Consider the following 26257-nt stretch of genomic DNA (forward strand, 5'->3'; position numbering starts at 1 on the left):
ATGCTACAGCCGTTTTTGTGAGAAAACCCATTTTTGGGATGTCTCATGGTCTGACAAACACCACTGTAGCTCGGCCACCTTCCACCGCAAATGCAGAAGGCCGCCATTGGAGGATGTGGTGGATTGAGACACAGCCCATGCAAAAATTATATATCTCTAGTTTAAATTGACATATTTTGAAGGGGATTTTTAAATTCTATTACTTATATTGATGCACCGGTTTCTTATATTTGAAAAAGGAAACACTGCGTAACCCTACATAGTCTGCATAACATGTCTAACATATTTCTGGCGTTGCATCAGGTAGTGACATAGACATTTTTTACATTTTAGTCATTTAGCAGACGCTCTTATCCAGAGCGACTTACAGTAGTGAATGAATACATTTCATAAAATTTCATACATTTTTTTTTTCTGTGCTGGCCCCCCGTGGGAATCAAACCCACAACCCTGGCGTTGCAAACACCATGCTCTACCAACTGAGCTACAGGGAAGTGTTCTTTGTCACTTGAAGAACATAATCATTGCATTTCGATGGGAATATGCATTTTATAAAATGTATATTTAAATACCTCTTAAGGATCCGCCCCTTTTTTTAAATTTTCGCCTAAAATGACATACCCAAATCTAACTTCCTGTAGCTCAGGACCTGAATCAAGGATATGCATATTCTTGATACCATTTGAAAGGAAACACTTTGAAGTTTGTGGAAATGTGAAATTAATTTAGGAGAATATAACACATTAGATCTGGTAAAAGATAATACAAAGAAAAAAAACATGCGTTTTTTTTCTTTTTTGTACCATCATCTTTGAAATGCAAGAGAAAGGCCATAATGTATTATTCCAGCCCAGGTGCAATAGATTTTGGCCACTAGATGGCAGCAGTGTATGTGCAAAGTTTTAGACTGATCCAATGAACCATTGCATTTATGTTCAAAATGTTGTATCAAGACTGCCCAAATGTGCCTAATTGGTTTATTTATAACTTTTCAAGTTCATAACTGTGTGAAACCAGTGTGAAATGGCTAACTAGTTAGCGGGGTGCATGCTAATAGCGTTTCAATTGGTGACGTCACTCGCTCTGAAACCTTGAAGTAGTTGTTCCCCTTGCTCTGCAAGGGCCGTGGCTTTTGTGGGGAGATAGGTAACGATGCTTCGAGGGTGACTGTTGTCTGTGTGCAAAGGTTCGAGCCCAGGTAGGGCCGAGGGGAGTGACGGAAGCAAAACTGTTACATGTACACTCTCCTCAAACAATAGCATGGTATTATTTCACTGTTATAGCTACTGTAAATTGGACAGTGTAGTTAGATTAACAAGAATTTAAGCTTTCTGCCAATATCAGATATGTCTATGTCCTAGGAAATTGTCTTGTTACTTACAACCTCATGCTAATCTCATTAACCTACGTTAGCTCAACCGTCTCGTGGGGGACCCACCCATCCTGTAGAGGTATTGTTAGCAGCACAAAGGGAATGTTGTTATAACATTTCCTTGAAATCTGGTTGTCAGGTTTGAGTTCATAGGCGCTTCCCCTTTTTAGGTAAAACTTTGCATATATTTAAACATATTACAGACAAACAGCTTTTCCAGTATATTCGTTTGCATTCGTTTTCACACAGTAATATCACAGACAGAAGGGGTTATTTTAAGTATCTTTGGTAATATCTTCAAATTGGCCTGTGTGCAACCAATGGAAATGTATAATAATATATAATATAATAATATATGCCATTTAGCAGATGGTTTTATCCAAAATGACTTAAAGTCCTGCGTGCATCCATTTTACATATGAATGGACCCAGGAATCGAACCCACAACCCTGACATTACAAGTGCCATGCTCTAGAAAACTGAGCCATAGAGAACCAAACATGTAGTTTTTGAGGGTTTTCATCCTTGAGCGTCAATGTCTTTCATTGTATGCAAAGTGAGTTTTCCTTATAATGTTGAAGTAGAAGTTTTAGAGGTTACATCTGCATCAATAACATTAGCTTCGAAATGGTGTCTTGCTATTTAGTGTACAAAACTCAGTTGCAACATTTTTTTAAATTAATTATAATATTTCCTACTGTATCTCAATGCTTATGGTGTTTCTAAAAGATACCCATCACATCACATTTACCCCTCAGGCCTTCACCTATCAGCTGTGATGATACTGATGTGTGGTGACCAGAGTATGTGAGCGGAGCGGGCCCAATTTGACTGAGCGAAATTCCCAAAGGCAGCCTTTGGCGTCCGCGCCAATTTCGCTCCAATAGCGCTCACTTCACCAGCTAAGGCCATGCCCGATCCAGCATGCATTTGTAGTCTACGGCTATAGCCCCTTGCTTTAGCTACTGACACGGAGCTCACTAAATATTTTCAGAAAAAAACTGATAAAACACACAGATGCAAAATCAAGAATGACGCACAAAGATGAAGAACAAGAGAGGGAGTGCGGTGATGTCCACAACTAAAGAATCATTGTGGAATATTTTTTTTAAATGTATTTTACCTTTAATTTTATTTTACCTTTATCTTATCTATACAATAGGCCATAATTGATTTTGTGCCAATAGTCCTGGCATATTCCAACTTTCAAGGAGCTTTCTGTTTTAATTGGGTTATTTTGCCTAAAACCTTTAGGTCTACCTATAGAAATAACAGTCAGGCAAGAGTGGCCAAAAGGGTGTTTAGCATTCCCATTGTCTCTGCCAGCACGGACAGGATATTCTCTGCTGCTGGCCTGCTCTCCAGGCGCCATCACATGAGCCTGATTGGCCAAACTGGTGTTTCTAAAAATGAATTCAAAGGCACTGTAGTCTGAGTCAAATAAGGCATTTTTTGTTCATTTGTATTTAATTCTAAGCAAGTGACAGCCTATGTGCACAATTTATAGACTATAATGATTTCATACAACGAAATGTTGTTTAAATGCCGAGCGCTTAATGTCCCCGACTCCTTACCAGCCTAGTGTGTCGCACTCACAAATGCTTCACAATGTATTTCTTTGTAGGCTATAGCCTTGAAATAATATAAATAATATAGCTTGAATAATTCATTTTGTTCCTTCTCAGGCTCCATGTCTGGCTCCTGACCTTTTAAGAGTGTTTATATGCTGTTTAATATGACATGTAGCCTACTTGAAAGGATGAGCGCCTCTTCAATAGACCTTTTCATGTTTATTATACACTGCTCAAAAAAATAAAGGGAACACTTAAACAACACCATGTAACTCCAAGTCAATCACACTTCTGTGAAATCAAACTGTCCGCTTAGGAAGCAACACTGATTGACAATAAATTTCACATGCTGTTGTGCAAATGGAATAGACAACAGGTGGAAATTATAGGCAATTAGCAAGACACCCCCAATAAAGGAGTGGTTCTGCAGGTGGTGACCACAGACCACTTCTCAGTTCCTATGCTTCCTGGCTGATGTTTTGGTCACTTTTGAATGCTGGCGGTGCTTTCACTCTAGTGGTAGCATGAGACGGAGTCTACAACCCACACAAGTGGCTCAGGTAGTGCAGCTCATCCAGGATGGCACATCAATGTGAGCTGTGGCAAGAAGGTTTGCTGTGTCTGTCAGCGTAGTGTCCAGAGCATGGAGGCGCTACCAGGAGACAGGCCAGTACATCAGGAGACGTGGAGGAGGCCGTAGGAGGGCAACAACCCAGCAGCAGGACCGCTACCTCCGCCTTTGTGCAAGGAGGAGCAGGAGGAGCACTGCCAGAGCCCTGCAAAATGACCTCCAGCAGGCCACAAATGTGCATGTGTCTGCTCAAACGGTCAGAAACAGACTCCATGAGGGTGGTATGAGGGCCCAACGTCCACAGGTGGGGGTTGTGCTTACAGCCCAACACCGTGCAGGACGTTTGGCATTTGCCAGAAAACACCAAGATTGGCAAATTCGCCACTGGCGCCCTGTGCTCTTCACAGATGAAAGCAGGTTCACACTGAGCACATGTGACAGATGTGACAGAGTCTGGAGACGCCGTGGAGAACGTTCTGCTGCCTGCAACATCCTCCAGCATGACCGGTTTGGCGGTGGGTCAGTCATGGTGTGGGGTGGCATTTCTTTGGGGGGCTGCACAGCCCTCCATGTGCTCGCCAGAGGTAGCCTGACTGCCATTAGGTACTGAGATGAGATCCTCAGATCCCTTGTGAGACCATATGCTGGTGCGGTTGGCCCTGGGTTCCTCCTAATGCAAGACAATGCTAGACCTCATGTGGCTGGAGTGTGTCAGCAGTTCCTGCAAGAGGAAGGCATTGATGCTATGGACTGGCCCGCCCGTTCCCCAGACCAGAATCCAATTGAGCACATCTGGGACATCATGTCTCGCTCCATCCACCAACGCCACGTTGCACCACAGACTGTCCAGGAGATGGCGGATGCTTTAGTCCAGGTCTGGGAGGAGATCCCTCAGGAGACCATCCGCCACCTCATCAGGAGCATGCCCAGGCATTGTAGGGAGGTCATACAGGCACGTGGAGGCCACACACACTACTGAGCCTCATTTTGACTTGTTTTAAGGACATTACATCAAAGTTGGATCAGCCTGTAGTGTGGTTTTCCACTTTCATTTTGAGTGTGACTCCAAATCCAGACCTCCATGGGTTGATAAATTGGATTTCCATTGATTATTTTTGTGTGATTTTGTTGTCAGCACATTCAACTATGTAAAGAAAAAAGTATTTAATAAGATTATTTCATTCATTCAGATCTAGGATGTGTTATTTTAGTGTTCCCTTTATTTTTTTGAGCAGTATATTACTTTTCATTCAAATCATATGGTTTGGTTTCAATACTTGAAAACCAAATGGTAGGTCCAGGTAGTCACAAAAATTGATGGGTGTTAATTAAATTGTGATTTTAATGAATGGAGCGAATTTGGAGCGGCAGTTTTTTCCCCCTATGAGAGTATTTTAGTGGAGCAGTTGGAAAGGACGTGGAAGCCAGAGCACTGCATGCGATGAGCGCAATTTCCGGTCGCTAAATTCTGCTCACATACTCTGGTGGCGACTGGGGAGCGTTCTGGTGCAGAATGGTTGTTGGGTGCAAATAAGTAGCTGTGGTGGTGGATGACCAGTGGCGGTTCTAGACCATTTCAACTGGGGGGGCCAAGCTGGGGCCAGTTGTACTGTTAGAGGGGCCAGTTACATTAGACGTTATTGTTGTCATATCGTTTTCTTCACTGCATTGCAGGCATTAGCAGGCAAAAGACCATGTTCATAATCATCATCGTTGCCACTATCTAATAACTGATGTAAAAAATATTTCATAGTCCACATTTAGGGGGGCCACAAGGGTTTTCCTAATAATGCATTCTAAGACCTACAGTATAGTGAAAGGCTGTACATACAATTTGTAAGTTGTATGTTTTATTAGTTATACAGTTGAGGTCGGAAGTTTACATACATTTAGGTTGGAGTCATTAAAACTCGTGTTTCAACCACTCCACAAATTTCTTGTTAACAAACTATAGTTTTGGCAAGTCGGTTAGGACATCTATTTTGTGCATGACACAAGTAATTTTTCCAACAATTGTTTACAGACAGATTATTTCACTTATAATTCACTGTATTACAATACCAGTGGGTCAGAAGTTTACATACACTAAGTTGACTGTGCCTTTAAACAGCTTGGAAAATTCCAGAAAATGATGTCATGGCTTTAGACGCTTCTGATAGGCTAATTGACATAATTTGAGTCAATTGGAGGTGTACCTGTGGATGTATTTCAAGGCCTACCTTCAAACTCAGTGCCTCTTTGCTTGACATCATGGGAAAATCAAAAGAAATCCGCCAAGACCTCAGAAGAAAATGTGTAGACCTACACAAGTCTGGTTCATCTTTGGGAGCAATTTCCAAACGCCTGAAGGTACAAACGTTCATCTGTACAAACAATAGTACGCAAGTATAAACACCATGGGACCACACAGCTGTCATACCGCTCAGGAAGGAGACACTTTCTGTCTCCTAGAGATGAACGTACTTTGGTGTGAAAAGTGCAAATCAATCCCAGAAGAACAGCAAAAGACCTTGTGAAGATCCTGGAGGAAACAGGTACAAAAGTATCTATATCCACAGTAAAACGAGTCCTATATTGACATAACCTGAAAGGCCGTTTAGCAAGGAAGAAGCCACTGCTCCAAAACCGCCATAAAAAAAGCCAGACTACGTTTTGCAACTGCACAATGGGACAAAGATCGTACTTTTTGGAGAAATGTCACAAAAATAGAACTGTTTGGCCATAATGACCATCGTTATGTTTGGAGGAAAAGGGGGACGCTTGCAAGCCGAAGAACACCATCCCAACCATGAAGCATGGGGTGGCAGCATCATGTTGTGGGGGTGTTTGCTGCAGGAGGGACTGGTGCACTTCACAAAATAGATGGCATCATGAGGTAGGAAAATGATGTGGATATATTGACGCAACATCTCAAGACATCAGTCAGGAAGTTAAAGCTTGGTCGCAAATGGGTCTTCCAAATGGTCAGTTACCCCAAGCATACTTCCAAAGTTGTGGCAAAATGGCGTAAGGACAACAAAGTCAAGGCATTGGAGTGGCCATCACAAAGCCCTGACCTCAATCCTATAGAACATTTGTGGGCAGAACTGAAAAAGCGTGTGTGAACAAGGAGGCCTACAAACCTGACTCAGTTACACCAGCTCTGTCAGGAGGAATGGGCCAAAATTCACCCAACTTATTGTGGGAAGCTTGTGGAAGGCTACCTGAAACGTTTGACCCAAGTTACACAATTTAAAGGCAATGCTACCAAATACTAATTGAGTGTATGTAAACTTTTGACCCACTGCGAATGTGATGAAATAAATAAAAGCTGAAATAAATCATTCTCTCTACTATTATTCTGACATTTCACATTCTTAAAATAAAGTGGTGATTCTAACTGACGTAAGACAGGGGATTTTTACTAGGATTAAATGTCAGGAATTGGGAAAAACTGAGTTTAAATGTATTTGGCTAAGGTGTATGTAAACTTCTGACTTCAACTATATATTGACTCAAGACATTTCAGCTTTTCATTTTTTATTAATTTGCAAAAATTCGTAAAAACATTATTCCACTTTGACATTATGGGGTGTGTAGGCCAGTGACACAAAATCTCTAATCAATTTTAAAATAAGGCTGTAACAACAAAATGTGGAAAAAAATCAAGGGGGTGTGAATAGTTTCTGAAGGCACTGTACACTATCAAATTAAATGCTTACTTACAGGTTCCTACTTGACCTTGCAACAATAACACACCATCTATACACACCATCATATACATTTATATTCCGGACTCTAATATTTAAACATTTCTTAATTCCTTTATTTGTATTTTTGGAATTTGCATGTATTGTTATGTCAAGGGTGTGTACGGGAGGCGAAGTCAGGTGCAGGAGAGCAGAGTGTAGTGAACAGGCACACTTTAATTGCGTTCCACAAAATACAGCACATAAAAACAATAACGTGCCAAGAACACGGAACATAGCAAAAGTAAAGCACCCGACAATAATCCACATCACAAACAAACAATTACACACAAAGACATGGAGGGAAACAGAGGACTAAATACATGCAGTAATTATGGAATGAAAACCAGGTGTGTAATGGAACAAGACAAAACCAATGGAATATGAGAAATGGAGCGGCGATGGCTAGAAAGCCGGTGACGTCGATTGCCGAACGCCGCCCGAACAAGGAGAGGAGCCGACTTCGGTGGAAGTCGTGACATGTTAGGTGTTATTGCAATGTTGGAGCTAGAAACATAAGCATTTCGCAACACCGATAACATCTGCAAAATATGTGTATGTGACCAATAACATTTGATTTGATAAGAAATAATAAAATTAATAAATGGAAACAAGAAATATAAATTCCTCTTTCTTGAAGAGTTCTTGAAGAATCTGGAAAATATAAAAAACATATCTCGATAATTATAATACACAACCTAGACAAAAATACAATTGTCAGAAATTATTTAAAATGACTAAATCCTCTAATGCTCTCCAAAACAAGTGACATGATTACACTTTGCTATATGTTGACCACAAATGCGATCAACTGATCTATCCTTGCTCTATCCACTGCAATGGCATCTTATGTCTACTGAGTTGTATTAAAAATACAAGTAATAGTCTCAAAATCTGAATAGACTGGTAGAGGAATAGCGATGGAAATTGACCAGCTCAAACATTTTAGTTGAAAGTGAACAACTTGCTCAATTGAAGCTTCAGCCTTCATCGATTGCCCATCAGGTTTAGGCCTATGACACGGGTGGAATTAAAATAAAACCACAGTCACGGGTCTTGAATACAAGTCTCCCAATCCATAGGCAACCCTGCTGCTAACACCACTCATGACGTGTACACGCCTCTCCATAGGCCTTCCCACTTGTGACACCAGTGTAGCGAACAGCGACAGTGCAATGCACCATAAGGATTTCAAACTTGGGCTTTCCAACCTTTGGGCAACTTGCTACCCACTGCTCCAGTTAGGGAGATCATAATGAGCCTATTGTATAGGTATTTAGGGGTCATCGAGCCCCACAGTGGAGGTGTCATAATACCCATAAAACCTAGCGGTCAAACAGGGAAATGGTTCCTAATAGTTTTTCCACCATTCCTTTTTCCAATAGGTAATTTTACAAACAATTAAAATAAGGGCTGCGTTTCGTGGATCCTTACCCTGGCGTGATGTTTTGATGACCATGTAAATCTCTCTCGGACAAGGTGAGTTTTATCAATATATTCTGTTCTATTTACTCTCAGATTCTAAAATGCTAATTAGCGTCAAACCAGACATCATGCAAAACTACAAATCCCTGCAAGCTCCTGCACGTCATCTCTAGCTGACACTTTTGCTAACAGGCATTGTGTCCATTTAAAACTTACACAAGACAGTTCGCAGAATTGTAAATTTAAAGAAATGTAGCCAATTTATTCATTACTACATTTAGCTAACATTAGATAGTTAATCCAGAGATTCTTACCTTTGCCGCGATTTGGCAGTCTTGTCCAGATTATCATGGCATTTGTAGTTCTTTATGATAGCCACATTAGCTGCATTTCATTTATGGGGGGGAAATATAGGCAAATATGTTGATATATAATATACCTTGTCCTAGAGAGATTTACATGGTTATCAAAACGTCAAGCCAAGGTTTTTATTTTTATTTATTTAACCTTTATTTAACTAGGCAAGTCAGTTAAGAACAAATTCTTATTTTTTTGCCTACCAAAAGGCAAAAGACCTGCGGGGACATGGGTTCGGTTTAAAACATATATATATATTTATAAATTTAGGACAAAACACACATCACGACAAGAGAGACAACACAACACTACATAAAGAGAGACCTAAGACAACAACATAGCAAGGCAGCAACACATGACAACACAACCTGATAGCAACACAACATGACAACAACATGGTAGCAACACAACATAGTAGCAGCACAAAACATGGTACAAATGTTTTTGGGCACAGACAACAGCACAAAGGCAAGAAGGTAGAGACAACAATACATCATGCAAAGCAGCCACAACTGTCAGTAAGCGTGTCCATGATTGAGTCTTTGAATGAAGAGATTGAGATAAAACTGTCCAGTTTGAGTGTTTGCTAGCTGCAGCGAACTGAAAAGCGGAGCGACCCAGGGATGTGTGTGCTTTGGGGACCTTTAACAGAATGTGACTGGCAGAACGGGTGTTGTATGTGGAGGATGAGGGCTGCAGTAGATATCTCAGATAGGGGGAGTGAGGCCTAAGAGGGTTTTGTAAATAAGCATCAACGAGTGGGTCTTGTGACGGGTATACAGAGATGACCAGTTTACAGAGGAGTATAGAGTGCAGTGATGTGTCCTATAAGGAGCATTGGTGGCAAATCTGATGGCTGAATGGTAAAGAACATCTAGCCACTCGAGAGGACCCTTACCGGCCGATCTATAAATTATGTCTCCGTAATCTAGCATGGGTAGGATGGTCATCTGAATCAGGGTTAGTTTGGCAGCTGGGGTGAAAGAGGAGCGATTACGATAGAGGAAAGTCTAGATTTAACTTTAGCCTGCAGCTTTGATATGTGCTGAGAGAATTACAGTGTACCTTCTAGCCATACTCCCAAGTACTTGTATGAGGTGACTACCTCAAGCTCTAAACCCTCAGAGGTAGTAATCACACCTGTGGGGAGAGGGGCATTCTTCTTACCAAACCACATGACCTTTGTTTTGGAGGTGTTCAGAGCAAGGTTAAGGGTAGAGAAAGCTTGTTGGACACTAAGAAAGCTTTGTTGTAGAGCATTTAACACAACATCCAGAGAGGGGCCAGCTGAGTATAAGACTATCATCTGCATATAAATGGATAAGAGAGCTTCCTACAGCCTGAGCTATGTTGTTGATGTAAATTGAAAAGAGTGTGGGGCCTAGGATCGAGCCTTGGGGTACTCCCTTGGTGACAGGCAGTGGCTGAGACAGCAGATTTTCTGACTTCAAACACTACACTCTTTGAGAGAGGCAGTTAGCAAACCAGGCCAAAGAACCCTCAGAGACACCAATGCTCCTTAGCCGGCCCACAAGAATGGAATGCTCTACCGTATCAAAAGCTTTGGCATATCAACTAAAATAGCAGCACAACATTGCTTAGAATCAAGGGCAATGGTGACATCATTGAGGACCTTTAAGGTTGCAGTGACACGTCCATAACCTGAGCAGAAACCAGATTGCATACCAGAGAGAATACTATAGACATCAAGAAATGTCAGTTGATTATAGACAAGTTTTACGTGTAAGCTAAGGTAAGCCTACCTTAAACACCTGCCTTAAACTCCTCTATGGGAAAAATGAATGGTGGAAAATTGATTGGACCCATTTATCTGTTTGACCGCTAGGTTTTATGGGTATTATGAGTCAAACTGTGGTACTCTATTACAATATTGTCTGAAATAATATACAGAGGTCCACAAATCCGGAAGGGGGTTGTTACATTACTACAGCAACATGCTATAGACACTCACCCTGTCTATGAATTTCTCAATTTAACTGACAACAATAAAGTTTCGAAAAAAATGGATTATGCAGTACAAAAACTTGAAGACACTCCAGAGAACTCTGAAGTGCCTGACATGTCCTTTTTTATTCTTCCGCCCCTTATGCTAAAGCGCCAGTGAGTCCATTGTGCGGAGTGATCTGACGCAGACTACACCCATGCGCTGCCTGATTACATTGGCTTTCTTTACTGCCCGAGCCAAGACGTGTGTGAACGTCAAAGTGGGGGTACAATTAGAGACACTAAATTGATCCGTAAGCAGCGTAAAATCGGCTGTAACTGTCTTATCCCATAAACTACACTTCGGAGTTCATAGGGAGCTGTATATTTCAACATGTCTTGGCAAAGCTACGTGGATAATCTGATGGCGGATGGCAGCTGTCAGGATTCCGCCATTGTTGGGTATACGGACGCCAAATACGTTTGGGCAGCACATGCCGGTGGTACTTTTAACAACATAACGGTAAGAAATGAAATGGAAACCAATAACAAATGTGAATCAGAATGAATGCTGGCAGGGATGCTGGCAACCTCGCCGAGCCTAGTTTAGCTAACGAGTTCGTTTGCTAGCTCCACCGTCCATTCCGTTTGGCCAGCAAGCTAGTAACGTTAGCATGTTAGCTTGCTATTGCTAACGTCATATGTACAATGCGACTTGGCCAATAATATTAGGCTAAAACTGTTGTGGATTTATCCTGGCTGCTAACAATGTTAGCTAGCTAGGTAACGTTAGCTAGCTGTCCAGAATTAGCCTAGCTGGCATGCTTGGCTAATTCTGACAACCTTTTCTTTTTATAAATATCACCTTTTTATTTAACTAGGCAAGTCAGTTAATGACGGCCTACACCGGCCAAACACCCAGACGACACTGGGCCAATTGTACGCCGCCGTATAGGACTCCCAATCACGGCTGGTTGTGATACAGCCTGGATTCGAACCAGTGTCGCTGTAGTGACGCTTCTAGCACTGCGATGCAGTGCCTTAGACCGCTGCGCCACTCGGGAGCCCGTTAAGGTTAGATCCAATGAATGAATGAGTGTCGTGGTCTAAAGTTAACGTCAGATACCATAGTTAGCCAACTAGCTAATGTGGCTAGTTAGCTACCTACCTACACTTGCCAACCGTCACTAGCTAACGGCCTGCCTAATCTGTTTATTCTATACGGGTGTGCTAGCTAGTTATTACGGCTTGTTACCCAATGTTCCCATTTGGAGAACCTAGACAATTGATACATTTCGACAGTTTATGTTATAGCTAGTTAACTAAGTAAATGTGCAAGGTAGTAGTTTATATTAACTAGTTGCAGAAAGAGTGCTTAAGCGTTTTGCGCAAGTCAGGACCTAACTTGCCTTGTTGCTTCCCAAGATGGCGGCTCTCCCATGCCATCCACAATGGGTGAGCTTACTATACTGATCAAAAATATAAACTGAACAATTTCTAAGATTTTACTGAGTTACAGTTCATATAAGGACATCAGTTAATTGAAATAAATCCATTAGTCCATAATCTATAATCGATTTCACAAGACTGGGAATACAGATATGTGTATGTTGGTCACACACCTTAAAAAAAAAAAGGCAAGGGTGTGGCAAAAAAAAGTCGTCAGAATTTGGTGTGGCCACCATTTGCCTCATGCAGCGCAACACATCTCCTTTGTATAGAGTTGATCAGGCTGTTGATTGTAGCCGGTGGAATGTTTACCCGCTCCTCTTCAATGGCTGTGCAAAGTTGCTGGATATGGCGGAAACTGGAACATGTTGTCGTACACCGCAATCAAGAGCATCCCAAACATGCTCAACGTCTGAGTATGCAGACCATTGGTAAACTGGGAAATTTCAGCTTCCAGGAATTTTGTACAGATCCTCGTGACGTGGGCCCATGCATTATCATGCTGAACATGAGGTGGATGAATGGGCCTCAGGATCTGGTCTCATTCAATTCTTGGGGAACAGCTCTGGTGGACATTCCTGCAGTCAGCATGCCAATTGCACACTCCCTCAATCTGTGGAATTCTGTTGTGAAAAAACGGCACATTTTAGTGGCCTTATTGTCCCAGCACAAGGTGCTGCTGTTTAATCAGCTTCTTGATATCCCCCCTCAGGTGGATGGATTATCGTGGCAAAGGAAAATCTTCACTAACAGGGATGTGAACAATTTGTGATATTTTTGTGCTTATGGAAAATGTCTGTTTTTTTATTTCAGCTCATGAAACATGGGACCAACACTTTACATGTTGCGTTTTGTTTTTGTACAGTGTAGCTAGTTAGATTATTTTGTAGACAAGTGTCGCTAGCCAACTCCACTAATGCATTTTGAATTTAGACTAAGTGCTGTACTACTTATTCATTATTCCCAGAGTGTATTTAAAAAAAAAGAGGTCAGGGTAGTCGCACCCACCAAAAAAACAAACAAGCTTCGGCAAAAATTGAGGTTGAAACATGTCAGCTTTCAAAAATTTATAAAATATCACCTATGCGTTACGAAAAACTTTCGTTGCCGTCTTTTTGGTAGATACATCCCTCTTGCCATACCATACCCTTTTTACAAAATGACTTAAATCCAGATGTGCTCCCCATTCCAGATGCTTTTAGTAGTGCTGCCATTTCTAAATGTTACATGTCCACTTTTTAATCTGCATTAAGTTTGTGAGTGCACTTTAACTGTGTTTCAGCCTCAAGAAATTGATGTCCTCATTGGAAAGGACAGGACTAGCTTCTTCACCAACGGCATGACCTTGGGTTCGAAGAAGTGCTCGGTCATCAGAGACAGCCTCCATATTGAAGGGGACTGGACAATGGACATCAGGACAAAGAGTCAAGGAGGAGAGCCAACATACAATGTTACTGTAGGCAAAGCCGGAAAAGGTAAAGGGTGACTACTTTTAGTGGTAAAAACATTTCAGTGATTGCAACGTTATAGCCCCAGATCCATTCTACGAGTTTGCGTTTAGACAGGCAGCCGAATTCTCATCTTTGTCCCACTATTTGGTCTTTTGACCAATCGCATCTTTTCAGATCAGAGCTGATCTAATTGGTCAAAAGACCAATTCATGAAAAAGATCAGAATAGGGCTGCCTTTCTATCACAGCCTAACATACTCAAGTGTTGCCTTATAGTCAATGCAAGCATCTTGTGGATTGGTAGTGATGAATTTCTAGTGCTCTGTTCTCATTAGTACATCATGCAGCTTTTTTACTATGAAACAGAATACAGCACAACATATATTGATGTTCTGAGCATGTCAAATGCAAAGGGAAATATCCACATGTACAATTTGGTTTATCAATATAGTCAATGGTACAATTTAAGCTAGGACATTGCTGTGACTTTGGGATAGAAATCGAAGAGAACTTGGGCCTCCCGAGTGGTGCAGTGGTCTAAGGCACTGCATCTTAGTACTAGCTGTACCACTAGAGATTCTGGTTTTGAGTCCAGGCTCTGTCGCAGCCGACCGTGAACGGGAGACCCATGGGGCGGCGCACAATTGGCCCAGCATCGTCCAGATTAGGGGAGGGTTTGGCCGGCAGGGATGTCCTTGTCCCATCGCACACGAGCGACTCCTGTGGCGGGCCGGGCGCTGTGCACGCTGACAAGGTCGCCAGGTGTACGGTGTTTCCTCTGACACATTGGTGCGTGTGGCTTCCGGGTTAAGCGGGCATTGTGTAAAGAATCAGTGCGGCTTCGTTGGGTTGTGTTTTGGATGGCTCACGACCTTCGCCTCTCCCGAGTCCGTACAGGAGTTGCAGCGATGAGACAAGACTGTAACTACCAATTGGATACCAGGAAATTAAGGAGAAAAAGGGGTTTAAAAAAAAAAAAGAAAGAAATCGAAGAGAACTTGTTGAATTTCATCACCGGTCGGCAAGATGTGTCCATTGAGGCAAAGTACGTAGATGTTACTTATGAAGATCCATGCTTTGTATGAGAAAAATGAAGCCTAATTCACAAGCGGTCTCATTCAAGTTAGTGTATTGAAATGGCAGAAGTAAAGAAACAAGAAGTCAAGGTTTGCCTACTCTTAAGTCCATCTTCCTTTGTGGTCCTTACTGACGCCTGTCATTTGAGTCTAATCAACAACTTTGAGGGTCTTTTACCTTTTTTCGGCTTCTTCTTGCCTCTTAACTATCAGGTGGTTGTCAACCTCACTAACATTTTAGATGCATGCTGTTAGGGTAGTCTGTTTAACATTATTTCTAGCCCTCTATCGTCTCCCTGGACAGTAGCCTACAATGTCTCTCTACATTTTGGCACAGGCAAAACGGGTCTGTAGCCTACATTTTGATTAACTAGCAGTCCATGGACTTCCATTTTCAAGGCAATGTCAAATTTTTAATATGCTGCTTGCATTTGTTATTCTGCCTCAAATGTTTTTGGGCAAGACACCGCCAAGTATTATGAAGAGAAATGGTAGATGGCTGTCCAATCTCCCTGTGCCATTTACCCCTACCATCACTAATACAGGGCTCTATGCTGACATATTTTTACAATGATCACGTGTGTGCCTATTTTGAAAATGTAGGACCACACAAAGAATTTTAGGAGCACAATGAAAAAGGAGGTAATAAAGCTAGAATTCTTCATTTTTCTTGGCACACTGGTGCTCCTAAATTAAAATTCCAGGTTGCACAGCAAAATATGTAGGCGCATATGCAATTAAAATGGTCGGCACTGTAGAGCCCTGTAATAACCCTGCGTTAGATTCCAGTGTAGAAGGGGCTTTAAAAACATACCACACACATCCACCACCCATTTACCTTATGTTGGCCACATTCAACTCTTTTGACATTCTAGTCATTTAGCAGACGCTCTTATCCAGAGCGACTTACAGTAGTGAATGCATACTTTTTTGTGCTGGTCCCCCCCCATGGGAATCGAACCCAAAACCCTGGCATTGCAAGCGGCATGCGCTACCAACTGAACCACACAGGACCCCCACTCCTCAGAGGGAAGGTCCTATATGCATGTAGTGAGTGAAGTGCTCTGTAGAGTGGCTATGACACTGCAAAAGGTGGCCTAATAAACCAGAGATGCGTGCAGGTACCTGAGCATCACACTCCTAAAGGGTAGATGGCTTGTTTTTTAAATGTTTGCTGTACTTTTTAGAGGTCATTTGGCTTATTCCTGGCTTCTGTTCAGTTACATTATTTATCAGTTTGAAACATTTATTCGAAACATTTGTGCGTTGAACTTGTTAGCAGGTAGTCAGGTGACTTGTGAAGGATGGGCTCTACTTGGTTTAATCTAAAGCTTCAGTTTATAGAAAGATAATAAATTCTCAAGCCGTGTTGAAGTTACGGTCAGGTCTGTATACAATTCTGTACATTGTCCATATGCTTGAATCCAGGCAATGACATTGATGATTGATAGCGTAGCAATATGCGAAGTGTTAACCTCGTAAAAATATATTCTACAACAGTAGTTAGCTGTGTTGTCAGTGGTCAAGACACCTACAAAGGTTTTTGGGGTATTTCCTACATGCATGCTCTTCCTGGCAACTAGGGCTGGAAATTGCCAGGGACCTCACCGATACAGTTCTTGCGATTGTCACAATTCGGTATGTATTGCGACTTTATATTGTAATTGCGGTTTGACGTTCCAAACATATTGCTCACCATATGTCTGTTGCAGAGGGACGAGAGACATGAGAAGTTTTGATCAGTCAGGTTAATTTAATAAAAGTGCTGAAAACAAATTGGCTCCCTATTTCAGTAAAAAAAAAAAAAAAAAAATATTTCACCTTTATTTAACCAGGTAGGCAAGTTGAGAACAAGTTCTCATTTACAATTGCGACCTGGCCAAGATAAAGCAAAGCAGTTCGACAACATACAACAACACAGAGTTACACATGGAGTAAACAACATACAGTCAATAATACAGTAGAAAAAAATAAGACTATATACAATGTGAGCAAATGATGTGAGATAAGGGAGGTAAAGGCAAAAAAATGTCATGGTGGCAAAGTAAATAAAGTATAGCAAGAAAAACACTGGAATGGTAGATTTGTAGTTTGAAGAAAGTTCAAAGTTCAAATCTAAATAATATGGTGCAAAGGAGCAAAATAAATAAAATAAATAAATACAGTAGGGGAAGAGGTAGTAGTTTGGGCTAAATTATAGATGGGCTATGTACAGGTGCAGTGATTTGTGAGCTGCTCTGACAGCTGGTGCTTAAAGCTAGTGAGGGAGATAAGTGTTTCCAGTTTCAGAGATTTTTGTAGTTCGTTCCAGTCATTGGCAGCAGAGAACTGGAAGGAGAGACGACCAAAGGAGGAGTTGGCTTTAGGGGTGACCAGAGAGATATACCTGCTGGAGCGAGTGCTACAGGTGGGTGCTGCTATGGTGACCAGTGAGCGGAGATAAGGGGGGACTTTACCTAGCAGGGTCTTGTAGATGACCTGGAGCCAATGTGTTTGGCGACGATTATGAAGTGAAGGCCAGCCAACGAGAGCATACAGGTCGCAGTGGTGGGTTGTATATGGGGCTTTGGTGACAAAACGGATGGCACTGTGATAGACTGCATCCAGCTTGTTGAGTAGGGTATTGGAGGCTAATTTGTAAATGACATCGCCGAAGTCGAGGATTGGTAGGATGGTCAGTTTTACGAGGGTATGTTTGGCAGCATGAGTGAAGGATGCTTTGTTGCGAAATAGGAAGCCAATTCTAGATTTCACTTTGGATTGTAGATGATTGATGTGAGTCTGGAAGGAGAGTTTACAGTCTAACCAGACACCTAGGTATTTGTAGTTGTCCACAAATTCTAAGTTTGAACCGTCCAGAGAAGTTATGCTGGATGGGCGGGCAGGTGCAGGCAGCGATCGGTTGAAGAGCATGCATTTAGTTTTACTTGTGTTTAGGAGCAGTTGCAGACCACGGAAGGAGAGTTGAATGGCATTGAAGCTCGTCTGGAGGGTTGTTAACACAGTGTCCAAAGAAGGGCCAGAAGTATACAGAATGGTGTCGTCTGCGTAGAGGTGGATCAGAGATTCACCAGCAGCAAGAGCGACATCATTTATGTATACAGAGAAAAGAGTTGGCCCAAGAATTGAACCCTGTGGTACCCCCATAGACTGCCAGAGGTCCAGACAGTAGGCCCTCCGATTTGACACACTGAACTCTGTCAGAGAAGTAGTTGGTGAACCAGGCGACGCAATCGTTTGAGAAACCAAGGCTACTAAGTCTGCCGATGAGGATGTGGTGATTAACAGAGTCAAAAGCTTTGGCCAGGTCAATGAATACGGCAGCACAGTATTGTTTCTTATCGATGGCGGTTACGATGTCGTTTAGGACCTTGAGCGTGGCTGAGGTGCACCCATGACCAGCTCTGAAACCAGATTGCATAGCGGAGAGGGTGCGGTGGGATTCGAAATAGTCGGTAATCTGTTTGTTGACTTGGCTTTCGAAGACCTTAGAAAGGCAGGGTAGGATGGATATAGGTCTGTAGCAATTTGGGTCAAGAGTGTCACCTCCTTTGAAGAGGGGGATGACAGCAGCTGCTTTCCAATCTATGGGAATCTCAGACGACACGAGAGGTTGAACAGGCTAGTAATAGGGGTTGCAATAATTTCGGCAGATAATTTTAGAAAGAAAGGGTCCAGATTGTCAAGCCCAGCTGATTTGTAGGGGTCCAGATTTTGCAGCTCTTTCAGAACATCAGCTGAATGGATTTGGGAGAAGGAGAAATGGGGGAGGCTTGGGCGAGTAGCTGTGGGGGGTGCAGTGCTGTTGAATGCAGTAGGGGTAGTTAGGTGGAAAGCATGGCCAGCCGTAGAAAAATGCTTATTGAAATTCTCAATTATAGTGGGCTTATCGGTGGTGACAGAGTTTCCTATCCTCAGTGCAGTGGGCAGTTGGGATGAGGTGTTCTTATTCTCCATGGACTTTACAATGTCCCAGAACCTTTTAGAGTTGGAGTTGCACGAAGCAAATTTCTGTTTGAAAAAGCTAGCCTTGGCGTTTCTAACTGCCTGTGTGTATTGGTTTCTAACTTCCCTAAAAAGTTGCATATCGCGGGGGCAGTTCGATGCTAATGCAGAACGCCACAGGATATTTTTGTGTTGGTTAAGGGCAGTCAGGTCTGGGGAGAACCAAGGGCTATATCTGTTCCTGGTTCTAAATTTCTTGAAAGGGGCATGCTTATTTAAGATGGAGAGGAAGGCATTTTTAAAAAATAACCAGGCATCCTCTACTGACGGGATGAGGTCAATATCCTTCCAGGATACCAGGGCCAGGTCAATTAGAAAGGCTTGCTCGTTGAAATGTTTCAGGGAGCGTTTGACAGTGATGAGTGGAGGTCGTTTGACCGCTGACCCATTACGGGTGCAGGCAATGAGGCAGTGATCACTGAGATCTTGGTTGAAAACAGCAGAGGTGTAATTAGAGGGCACATTGGTTAGGATGATATCTATGAGGGTGCCAGTGTTTGCGGCTTTGGGGTTGTACCTGGTGGGTTCATTAATAATTTGTGTGAGATTGAGGGCATCAAGCTTGGATTGTAGAATGGCTGGGGTGTTAAGCATGTCCCAGTTTAGGTCGCCTAGTAGCACGAGCTCTGAAGATAGATGGGGGGCAATCAGTTCACATATGGTGTCCAGAGCACAGCTAGGGGCCGAGGGTGGTCTATAGCAGGCGGCAACGGTGAGACTTGTTTTTGGAGAGGTGGATTTTTAAAAGTAGAAGTTCAAATTGTTTGGGTACAGACCTGGATAGCAGGACAGAACACTGCAGGCTATCTCTGCAGTTGATTGCAACACCGCCCCCTTTGGTCGTTCTATCTTGTCTGAAAACGTTGTACTTAGGGATGAAGATTTCACAGTTTTTGGTGGACTTCCTAAGCCAAGATTCAGACACAGCTAGGACATCCGGGTTGGCAGAGTGTGCTAAAGCAGTGAATAAAACAAACTTAGGGAGGAGGCTTCTAATGTTAACATGCATGAAACCAAGGCTATTACGGTTACAGAAGTCATCAAAAGAGAGCGCCTGGGGAGTAGGAGTGGAGCCAGGCACTGCAGGGCCTGGATTCACCTCTACATCCCCAGAGGAGCAGAGAAGAATAAGTATGAGGGTACGGCTAAAAGCTATAAGAATTGGTCGTCTGTGATGTCCAGAATAGAGAGAAAAAGGAGCAGGTTTCTGGGGGCGATAAAATAGCTTCAAGGTATAATGTACAGACAAAGGTATGGTGGGATGTGAGTACAGAGGAGGTAAACCTAGGCATTTAGTGATTATGAGAGAGATATTGTCTCTAGAAACATCATTGAAACCAGAAGATGTCATAGCATGTGTGGGTGGAGGAACTGAGAGGTTGGAGAAATGGAGAACAAACTATCATGGGAAAATATATTTTTTATTTGTGCAGGTACAGCCAATTAGTGCAAAAATAATATTGTGAAGTTGTCAAAACGATACGATCCAAAAATATCCAGATTATGGAACTATCAAAAAAATAAAAATTACCCTCATCACTACCTGTAACTTTAACTTCTGTTATGCCAACTGTACAGTGTTTCCCCTAGGATTTTTTTCAGCAGTGGTGGTAGTTCCCATAAACTTCCATTCATTGAGCCAACAACTATCCGTTTAAAAGTGTGTGTCGGCAGAAATGTATATCTTTTTTTTATATATATATATATATCTTTTCTTTTTTTTTGCAGCGGTAGCAAAAATTCAGCAGTGGGCCACCTCTGCTAAATGAATATAGGGGAAACACTTCCATAGGCTCACTAACCTTCTTTTCCTCACTTGACTGTCTTTCCCTTTGACCGCTCTAAACTTTCCCCTTTCCTTTCTTCTCTTTCAGTCTTGGTTCTTGTAATGGGCAAAGAAGGGGTCCATGGAGGTGGATTGAATAAGAAGGCATACTCAATGGCAAAATACTTGAGGGATTCAGGGTTCTAGTGTCACCAAGCTTGCTTAGTTAAAATTGAGGGACAAAAAGAAGAGAAAATAAAATATTGCTGTTAAGATTTCTCCTGCAAGCAGTCAAATGTCGTGGAAACTTTAATAGCAATGGAGAGTAATGGTGGCGGTAAGGTCCTATGTCACCTTTATCCCCACTTTTAGCGGGGAAAAATACTTTCTTGTCAATTTGTCATTTTTCCTTTTTGTTTCCTTGTGTGCTCCAGCATTGGTTTTAGTCATGGGAAAAGAAGGGGTCCATGGCGGACAGCTCAACAAGAAAGCATTTACTATGGCTGAGTACCTGAGGAAGTCTGGATCTTAAGGCAGCCTGTCTACCCACCTAGCAGTTCCCTCTGGCTCCCCCTCATTGTGTTGACAGTACTTCCAGAATTAGTTAGCAGATGCATTTCTCTCCCAGTTCCATTTTTATGTACACCCTTTTATTATTTTTCATGTTAATTCATGTTTTTTTTGCTCCTTTCTCAGAGTATTAACACTACAGTATGTACTCAACTCTATTTCTGACACTACAATAACAAATTGTTGAAGTTTATATTTTACCAAAACACATGTGCAAAGAAATGAATAATGTAATAAAGTGTATACCAAATTTGGACTCGGCTGGTAAAAACAAATACTTAGCAATTGGAAAATGAGGAATCACACTATGAATGGCTGTGTCATTCAATGGTGCAGATAGTTTTGGATGGGACAATGCCTTATGAGCATACTGAAGAGAACCGGCTGCTATTGTTTTCTTTTTCTCCGGGTGTCTTCCATGTCAGGATTTGAAAGTTGAATGCATATCTTTTAGCAGGGTTGGGGTTAATTCCATTTTATTTCCAGACAATTCAGAAAGTTAACCCAATTCCACATTTTCCTAATTGAAGAGAATTGGAATTTCAGTGTAATTCCTGAATTGAAATGGAATTGACCCTAACCCTGTCTTTAACCATACAGAGCTGAACTCTCCTTGCCCTTCCCAAAACTTTTATATTCCCGCAAAATGTTATTTCCATTCAGCCCTCAATTTCTTGCTTTGTCATTGGATACGACATAAATCCAGAATAATCCTCTATACATACACCTTAAAACCCCTGAGTCAAACCACTTTTTCTTTTGCATTGTCTTCCATCAAATGCTTTTGCTGTTGTAACTTGAATGTGGTCTTACACGTCATTGTGGTGTTGGAATATTGTAATGGCAGATTAAATCAGTATTGCTGAGGTTTTTTTGTTGATAGAAATTCCTCCCATGAACTCTCACTACATCTTGAAGTCTCCATGGACATTCCATCTGCCAGCTCCTGTATTTCACGCTGCCGATTTATTGTGCAGCGTATCGTCCCGACTCCCTACATAACCATGTTTTGTCAAGTTGGCAAGTTATATTTTCCATAGGACCAATTGTTATGTCACAGTTAGGGGACTTTTCAGAATTGCTTCAAATCATTGTGAAGGATGATTGTTGTTGTCCTCTGTTTGACTGTAATCATTAGACTATACTTCAGATGACTGTAAAACACACTGCTTCTTATGATGACTTTAAAACACGAATTGATTTGCTGATAATTTGTTAACAGATAATTGCAGTCTCATTTGACACCTGTGGTAACCAGAGTATTCTCACTGAATGCATTTGACTGTAAATCCAAGCTCTGCTGGGCAACAAACTCTTTGAATTTATTGCCTAGTGCTCTACTTATCATCATGTGTATCAGCAACTGTCATAGCACGGTACTTAACAGTAAATTAAAAAAAAAAAAATATGAAAAAATAGTGATAGTGTGTACACTAAATTTAAGAAAAATGGTGTTGGTTGGAATAAGAACACTAAGTTGTCTTGTGAAAACTTTCTAAGAAAAACTGTGTATCCTGTGCCATAACACAGATCTGGTCTGTTGCTACTTTGAGTTAGATTATTATTCTTTTTTAAACTGCTGGCCCAGCAAGGACTAACTTCAATGGCATTTTCCTTTGGGATATTTTGGCATCAACCGATACACTCCAGGCTTTGTGGACTATGTACAGACCAAAAAATACATTTTCCCCTTATGCATTTGGATTCAAAATTATGAAATGTGCATTTTCAAAATTTTGGGAAAATGCTATAAATTGATAAATCACCTTTTTGTTTACAGACGGATCAAATAAAAGCTATTCCAACCAGAACTGTAACCCTGTGTGTTCTTGGTTTATTAACTGATTTCAATTCTGTAGTTGAGTTATTTGATTAAACTGATCTTTACGGTAAAAATGCTGCAGCATTAGAGTAGGAGATGTGGGAAAACGTGCAAGACACCCTACAATATATGCCATATTTACACAGGCAGCCCAATTCTCATCTTTCTCCTCTAATTGGTATTTACCAATAATTGGGGAAAAGATCAGAATTAGGCTTCCTGTGTAAACGCAGCCATAGTTAGCGTTTTCCTGCTCAGACGTTGTATGCATCAACCAATGGTTGCGTTCCTTGTCATCAACTGCGGTCGAGCACCACATTGCTAGAACATAATGCGAGCGTTCCTCTGCCCAGGTTTTGCTGACGCATTACCGATCTTACAATGCCTGGATAGGTATTTTACGTACAACTAATCACATACACTATATACAAAAGTATGTGGACAGCCCTTCAAATTAGTTTATTCAGCTATTTCAGCCACACTCTTTGCTGACAGGTGTATAAAATTGATCACACAGCCATACAATCTCCATAGATCTTGGCAGTAGAATGGCGTGAGTGATTTAACGTGGCACCGTCCTAGGGCGCCACCTTTCCAACAAGTCTATTCGTAAAATTTCTGCTCTGCTAGAGCTGCCCCTCTCAACTGTTAGTGTTGTTATTATGAAGTGGAAACGTCTAGTAGCAACAGCTGCGAAGTTGTAGGCCACACAAGCTCACAGAACGGGATCGTCCTCGGTTGCAACACTCACTACCGAGTTCCAAACTTCCTCTGGAAGCAATGTCAGCACAAGAGTTGTTAGTCGGGAGCTTCTTGAAATGGGTTTCCGTGGCCGAGCTGCCGCACACAAGCGTAAGACCACCAAGCGCAATGCCAAGCGTCTGCTGGAGTGGTGTGAAGCTCACTGCCAGTGGACTCTGGTGCTGTGGAAATTAGCTCTGTTCCGGCCATTATTATGAGGCGTTTTCCCCTCAGCAGACTTCTGTGCACACTTGACCACGGTTTCCCAAACTAGGTGCTGAGTTTACATTGGCAGTCAAATTCTGATATTTTACCACTTATTGGTCGTTTTGGCCAATCAGATCTTTTGACAATAATTGGGCTGCCTGTGTAAACACAGCGCGAGAGGATTGTGTCGTATAATGCTGCGTTCATTAAAAAAGTGGGTAGGTTGTATTTAACACATACGACTGGGAAGAATCCACTTGAACGCCCCTCCAACTTGTAATTACTAGCGAGAAACTCGTCTTTCATCCCTGAGCGCTGACTTCTCCCACATGCTGATATCTAACGTCACCTACTAAGGAAATTACCTTGATAACAACATTTTCGGCAGTTAATTGTAACAAAATATATATAAAAAGCAACCTATTGACTATAATGGGGGATCCTGCTTTCTGAAAACATTGCCCGCAGTACCCCGGTTTGCCTTGAACTTGACGTCCTCAATGAGAGGGGCCAGTCGTTCTCCCCTGACCTAATGCCGCATTCAAGACAACTGGGAACTTGGAAACAAACTAACTCCGACTGGGAAAAATCCTTTTGAACGGTCATCCAACTTGGAATTCGGAAAACTGTGGAATCACCCTAGAGAATTTTTTTTCCCCAGAATTCCCAGTTGTCTTGAAAGCACGATATATACCATATGGGCAATCTGGTGCCCGATGGCACAGTGGATAACGTGGCAGCAACCATTGGTTTATGCATGCAACGTTTGAGCAGGGGAACATGTCAATCTCAGTGCATATAGTGGGCGCGTTTTTCTGTCCAGACATTGCTGATGAATGCCAGAGGTATACTACAAAGCAGGATTATGGAGTTAGCCAGCTAACTTGTCTAAATATTCTGTTAACTTTTTATTTTGTAGAAATAAGCTTGGTCTAATTCATTTAACAAATGAAAATACATTTTCTGTTTAGCTTTTTTTTTACAGTGCCTTCAGAAAGTATTCAGACCCATTGACTTTTCACATTTTGTTACGTTACAGCCTTATTCTAAAATTGATGAAATAAAACACTTTCCTTATCAATCTGCACACAATACCCCATAATGACAAAGCAAAAACAGGTTTTTAAAAATTGTGGCAAGTTTATTTAAAAAACAATAATTAAAAAAATACCTTATTTACATAAGTATTCAGACCCTTTGCTATGAGACTCGAAATTGAGCTCAGGTGCATCCTTGAGATGTTTCTACAACTTTATTGGAGTCCACCTGTGGTGAATTCAATGGATTGGACATGATTTGGAAAGGCACAAACCTGTCTATATAAGGTCCCACAGTTGACAGTGAATGTCAAAGGAATTGTCTGTAGACCTCCGAGACAGGATTGTATCGAGGCACAGATCTGGGGAAGGGTACCAAAATATTTTCTGCAGCAATGAAGGTCCCGAAGAACACAGTGGCCTCCATCATTCTTAAATGGAAGAAGTTTGGAACAACCAAGCTTCACGTATAGAGGAAACCTGGCACCATCCCTATGGAGGAAAGATGAACGGAGCAAAGTACAGAGAGATCCTGTACTTAATCTCTGCTAGGTAAAGCCCTGCCTTATCTCAGCTCACTGGTCACCATAGCAGCACCCACTCGTAGCATGCGCTCCAGCAGGAATATCTCACTGGTCACCCCTAAAGCCAATTCCTACTTTGGTCGCCTTTCCTTCCAGTTCTCTGCTGCCAATGACTGGAACAAACTGCAAAAATCTCTGAAGCTGGAGACTCATATCGCCCTCACTAGCTTTAAGCACCAGCTGTCAGAGCAGCTCACAGATTACTGCACCTGTACATAGCCCATCTGTAAACAGCCCATCCAACTACCTCATCCCCATACTGTATTTATGTATTTATCTTGCTCCTTTGCACCCCAGTATCTACTTGCACATTCATCTTCTGCACATCTACCATTCCAGTGTTTAATTGCTATATTGTAATTACTTCGCCACCATGGCCTATTTATTGCCATAACTTACCTCGTTTGCACTCACTGTATATAGTCTTTTTGTTTTCTTTTGTTCTACTGTATTATTGACTGTATGTTTTGTTTATTCCATGTGTAACTCTGTGTTGTTGTATGTGTCGAATTGCTACGCTTTATCTTGGCCAGGTCGCAGTTGCAAATGACACCTTGTTCTCAACTAGCCTACCTGGTTAAAT

The 26257-nt window shown here is 41.8% G+C and overlaps 1 protein-coding gene across 2 annotated transcripts; it reads left to right on the plus strand.

Moving 5' to 3' along the window:
• The first annotated feature begins 11157 nt into the window (after positions 1 to 11157).
• Positions 11158 to 23100, plus strand: pfn2a (profilin 2a). 2 transcript variants are annotated; one of them, XM_029726316.1, is made up of 3 exons: positions 11158 to 11491; positions 13700 to 13892; positions 21148 to 23100. In XM_029726316.1, the coding sequence occupies exons 1-3, from the start codon at positions 11363 to 11365 to the stop codon at positions 21243 to 21245; spliced, it is 420 nt and encodes a 139-aa protein (XP_029582176.1). In that variant the 5' UTR covers positions 11158 to 11362; the 3' UTR covers positions 21246 to 23100. The 2 variants fall into 2 exon arrangements, with proteins under 2 accessions (XP_029582176.1, XP_029582177.1); XM_029726317.1 differs by lacking the exon at positions 21148 to 23100 and adding an exon at positions 20823 to 20959.
• The last annotated feature ends 3157 nt before the right edge of the window (positions 23101 to 26257 follow it).

The sequence above is a fragment of the Salmo trutta genome, chromosome 31 (assembly GCF_901001165.1).
Source record: "Salmo trutta chromosome 31, fSalTru1.1, whole genome shotgun sequence".
Lineage (NCBI taxonomy): Eukaryota > Metazoa > Chordata > Actinopteri > Salmoniformes > Salmonidae > Salmo > Salmo trutta.

Excerpts from the sequence above, each read along its gene's own strand:
- pfn2a (XM_029726316.1), top strand. The coding sequence starts at position 11,363 with ATGTCTTGGCAAAGCTACGTGGATAATCTGATGGCGGATGGCAGCTGT. Across the intron at positions 11,492-13,699 it reads GTACTTTTAACAACATAACG|CCTCAAGAAATTGATGTCCT; the intron begins GTAAGAAATGAA and ends ACTGTGTTTCAG. Across the intron at positions 13,893-21,147 it reads TGTAGGCAAAGCCGGAAAAG|CATTGGTTTTAGTCATGGGA; the intron begins GTAAAGGGTGAC and ends TGTGTGCTCCAG.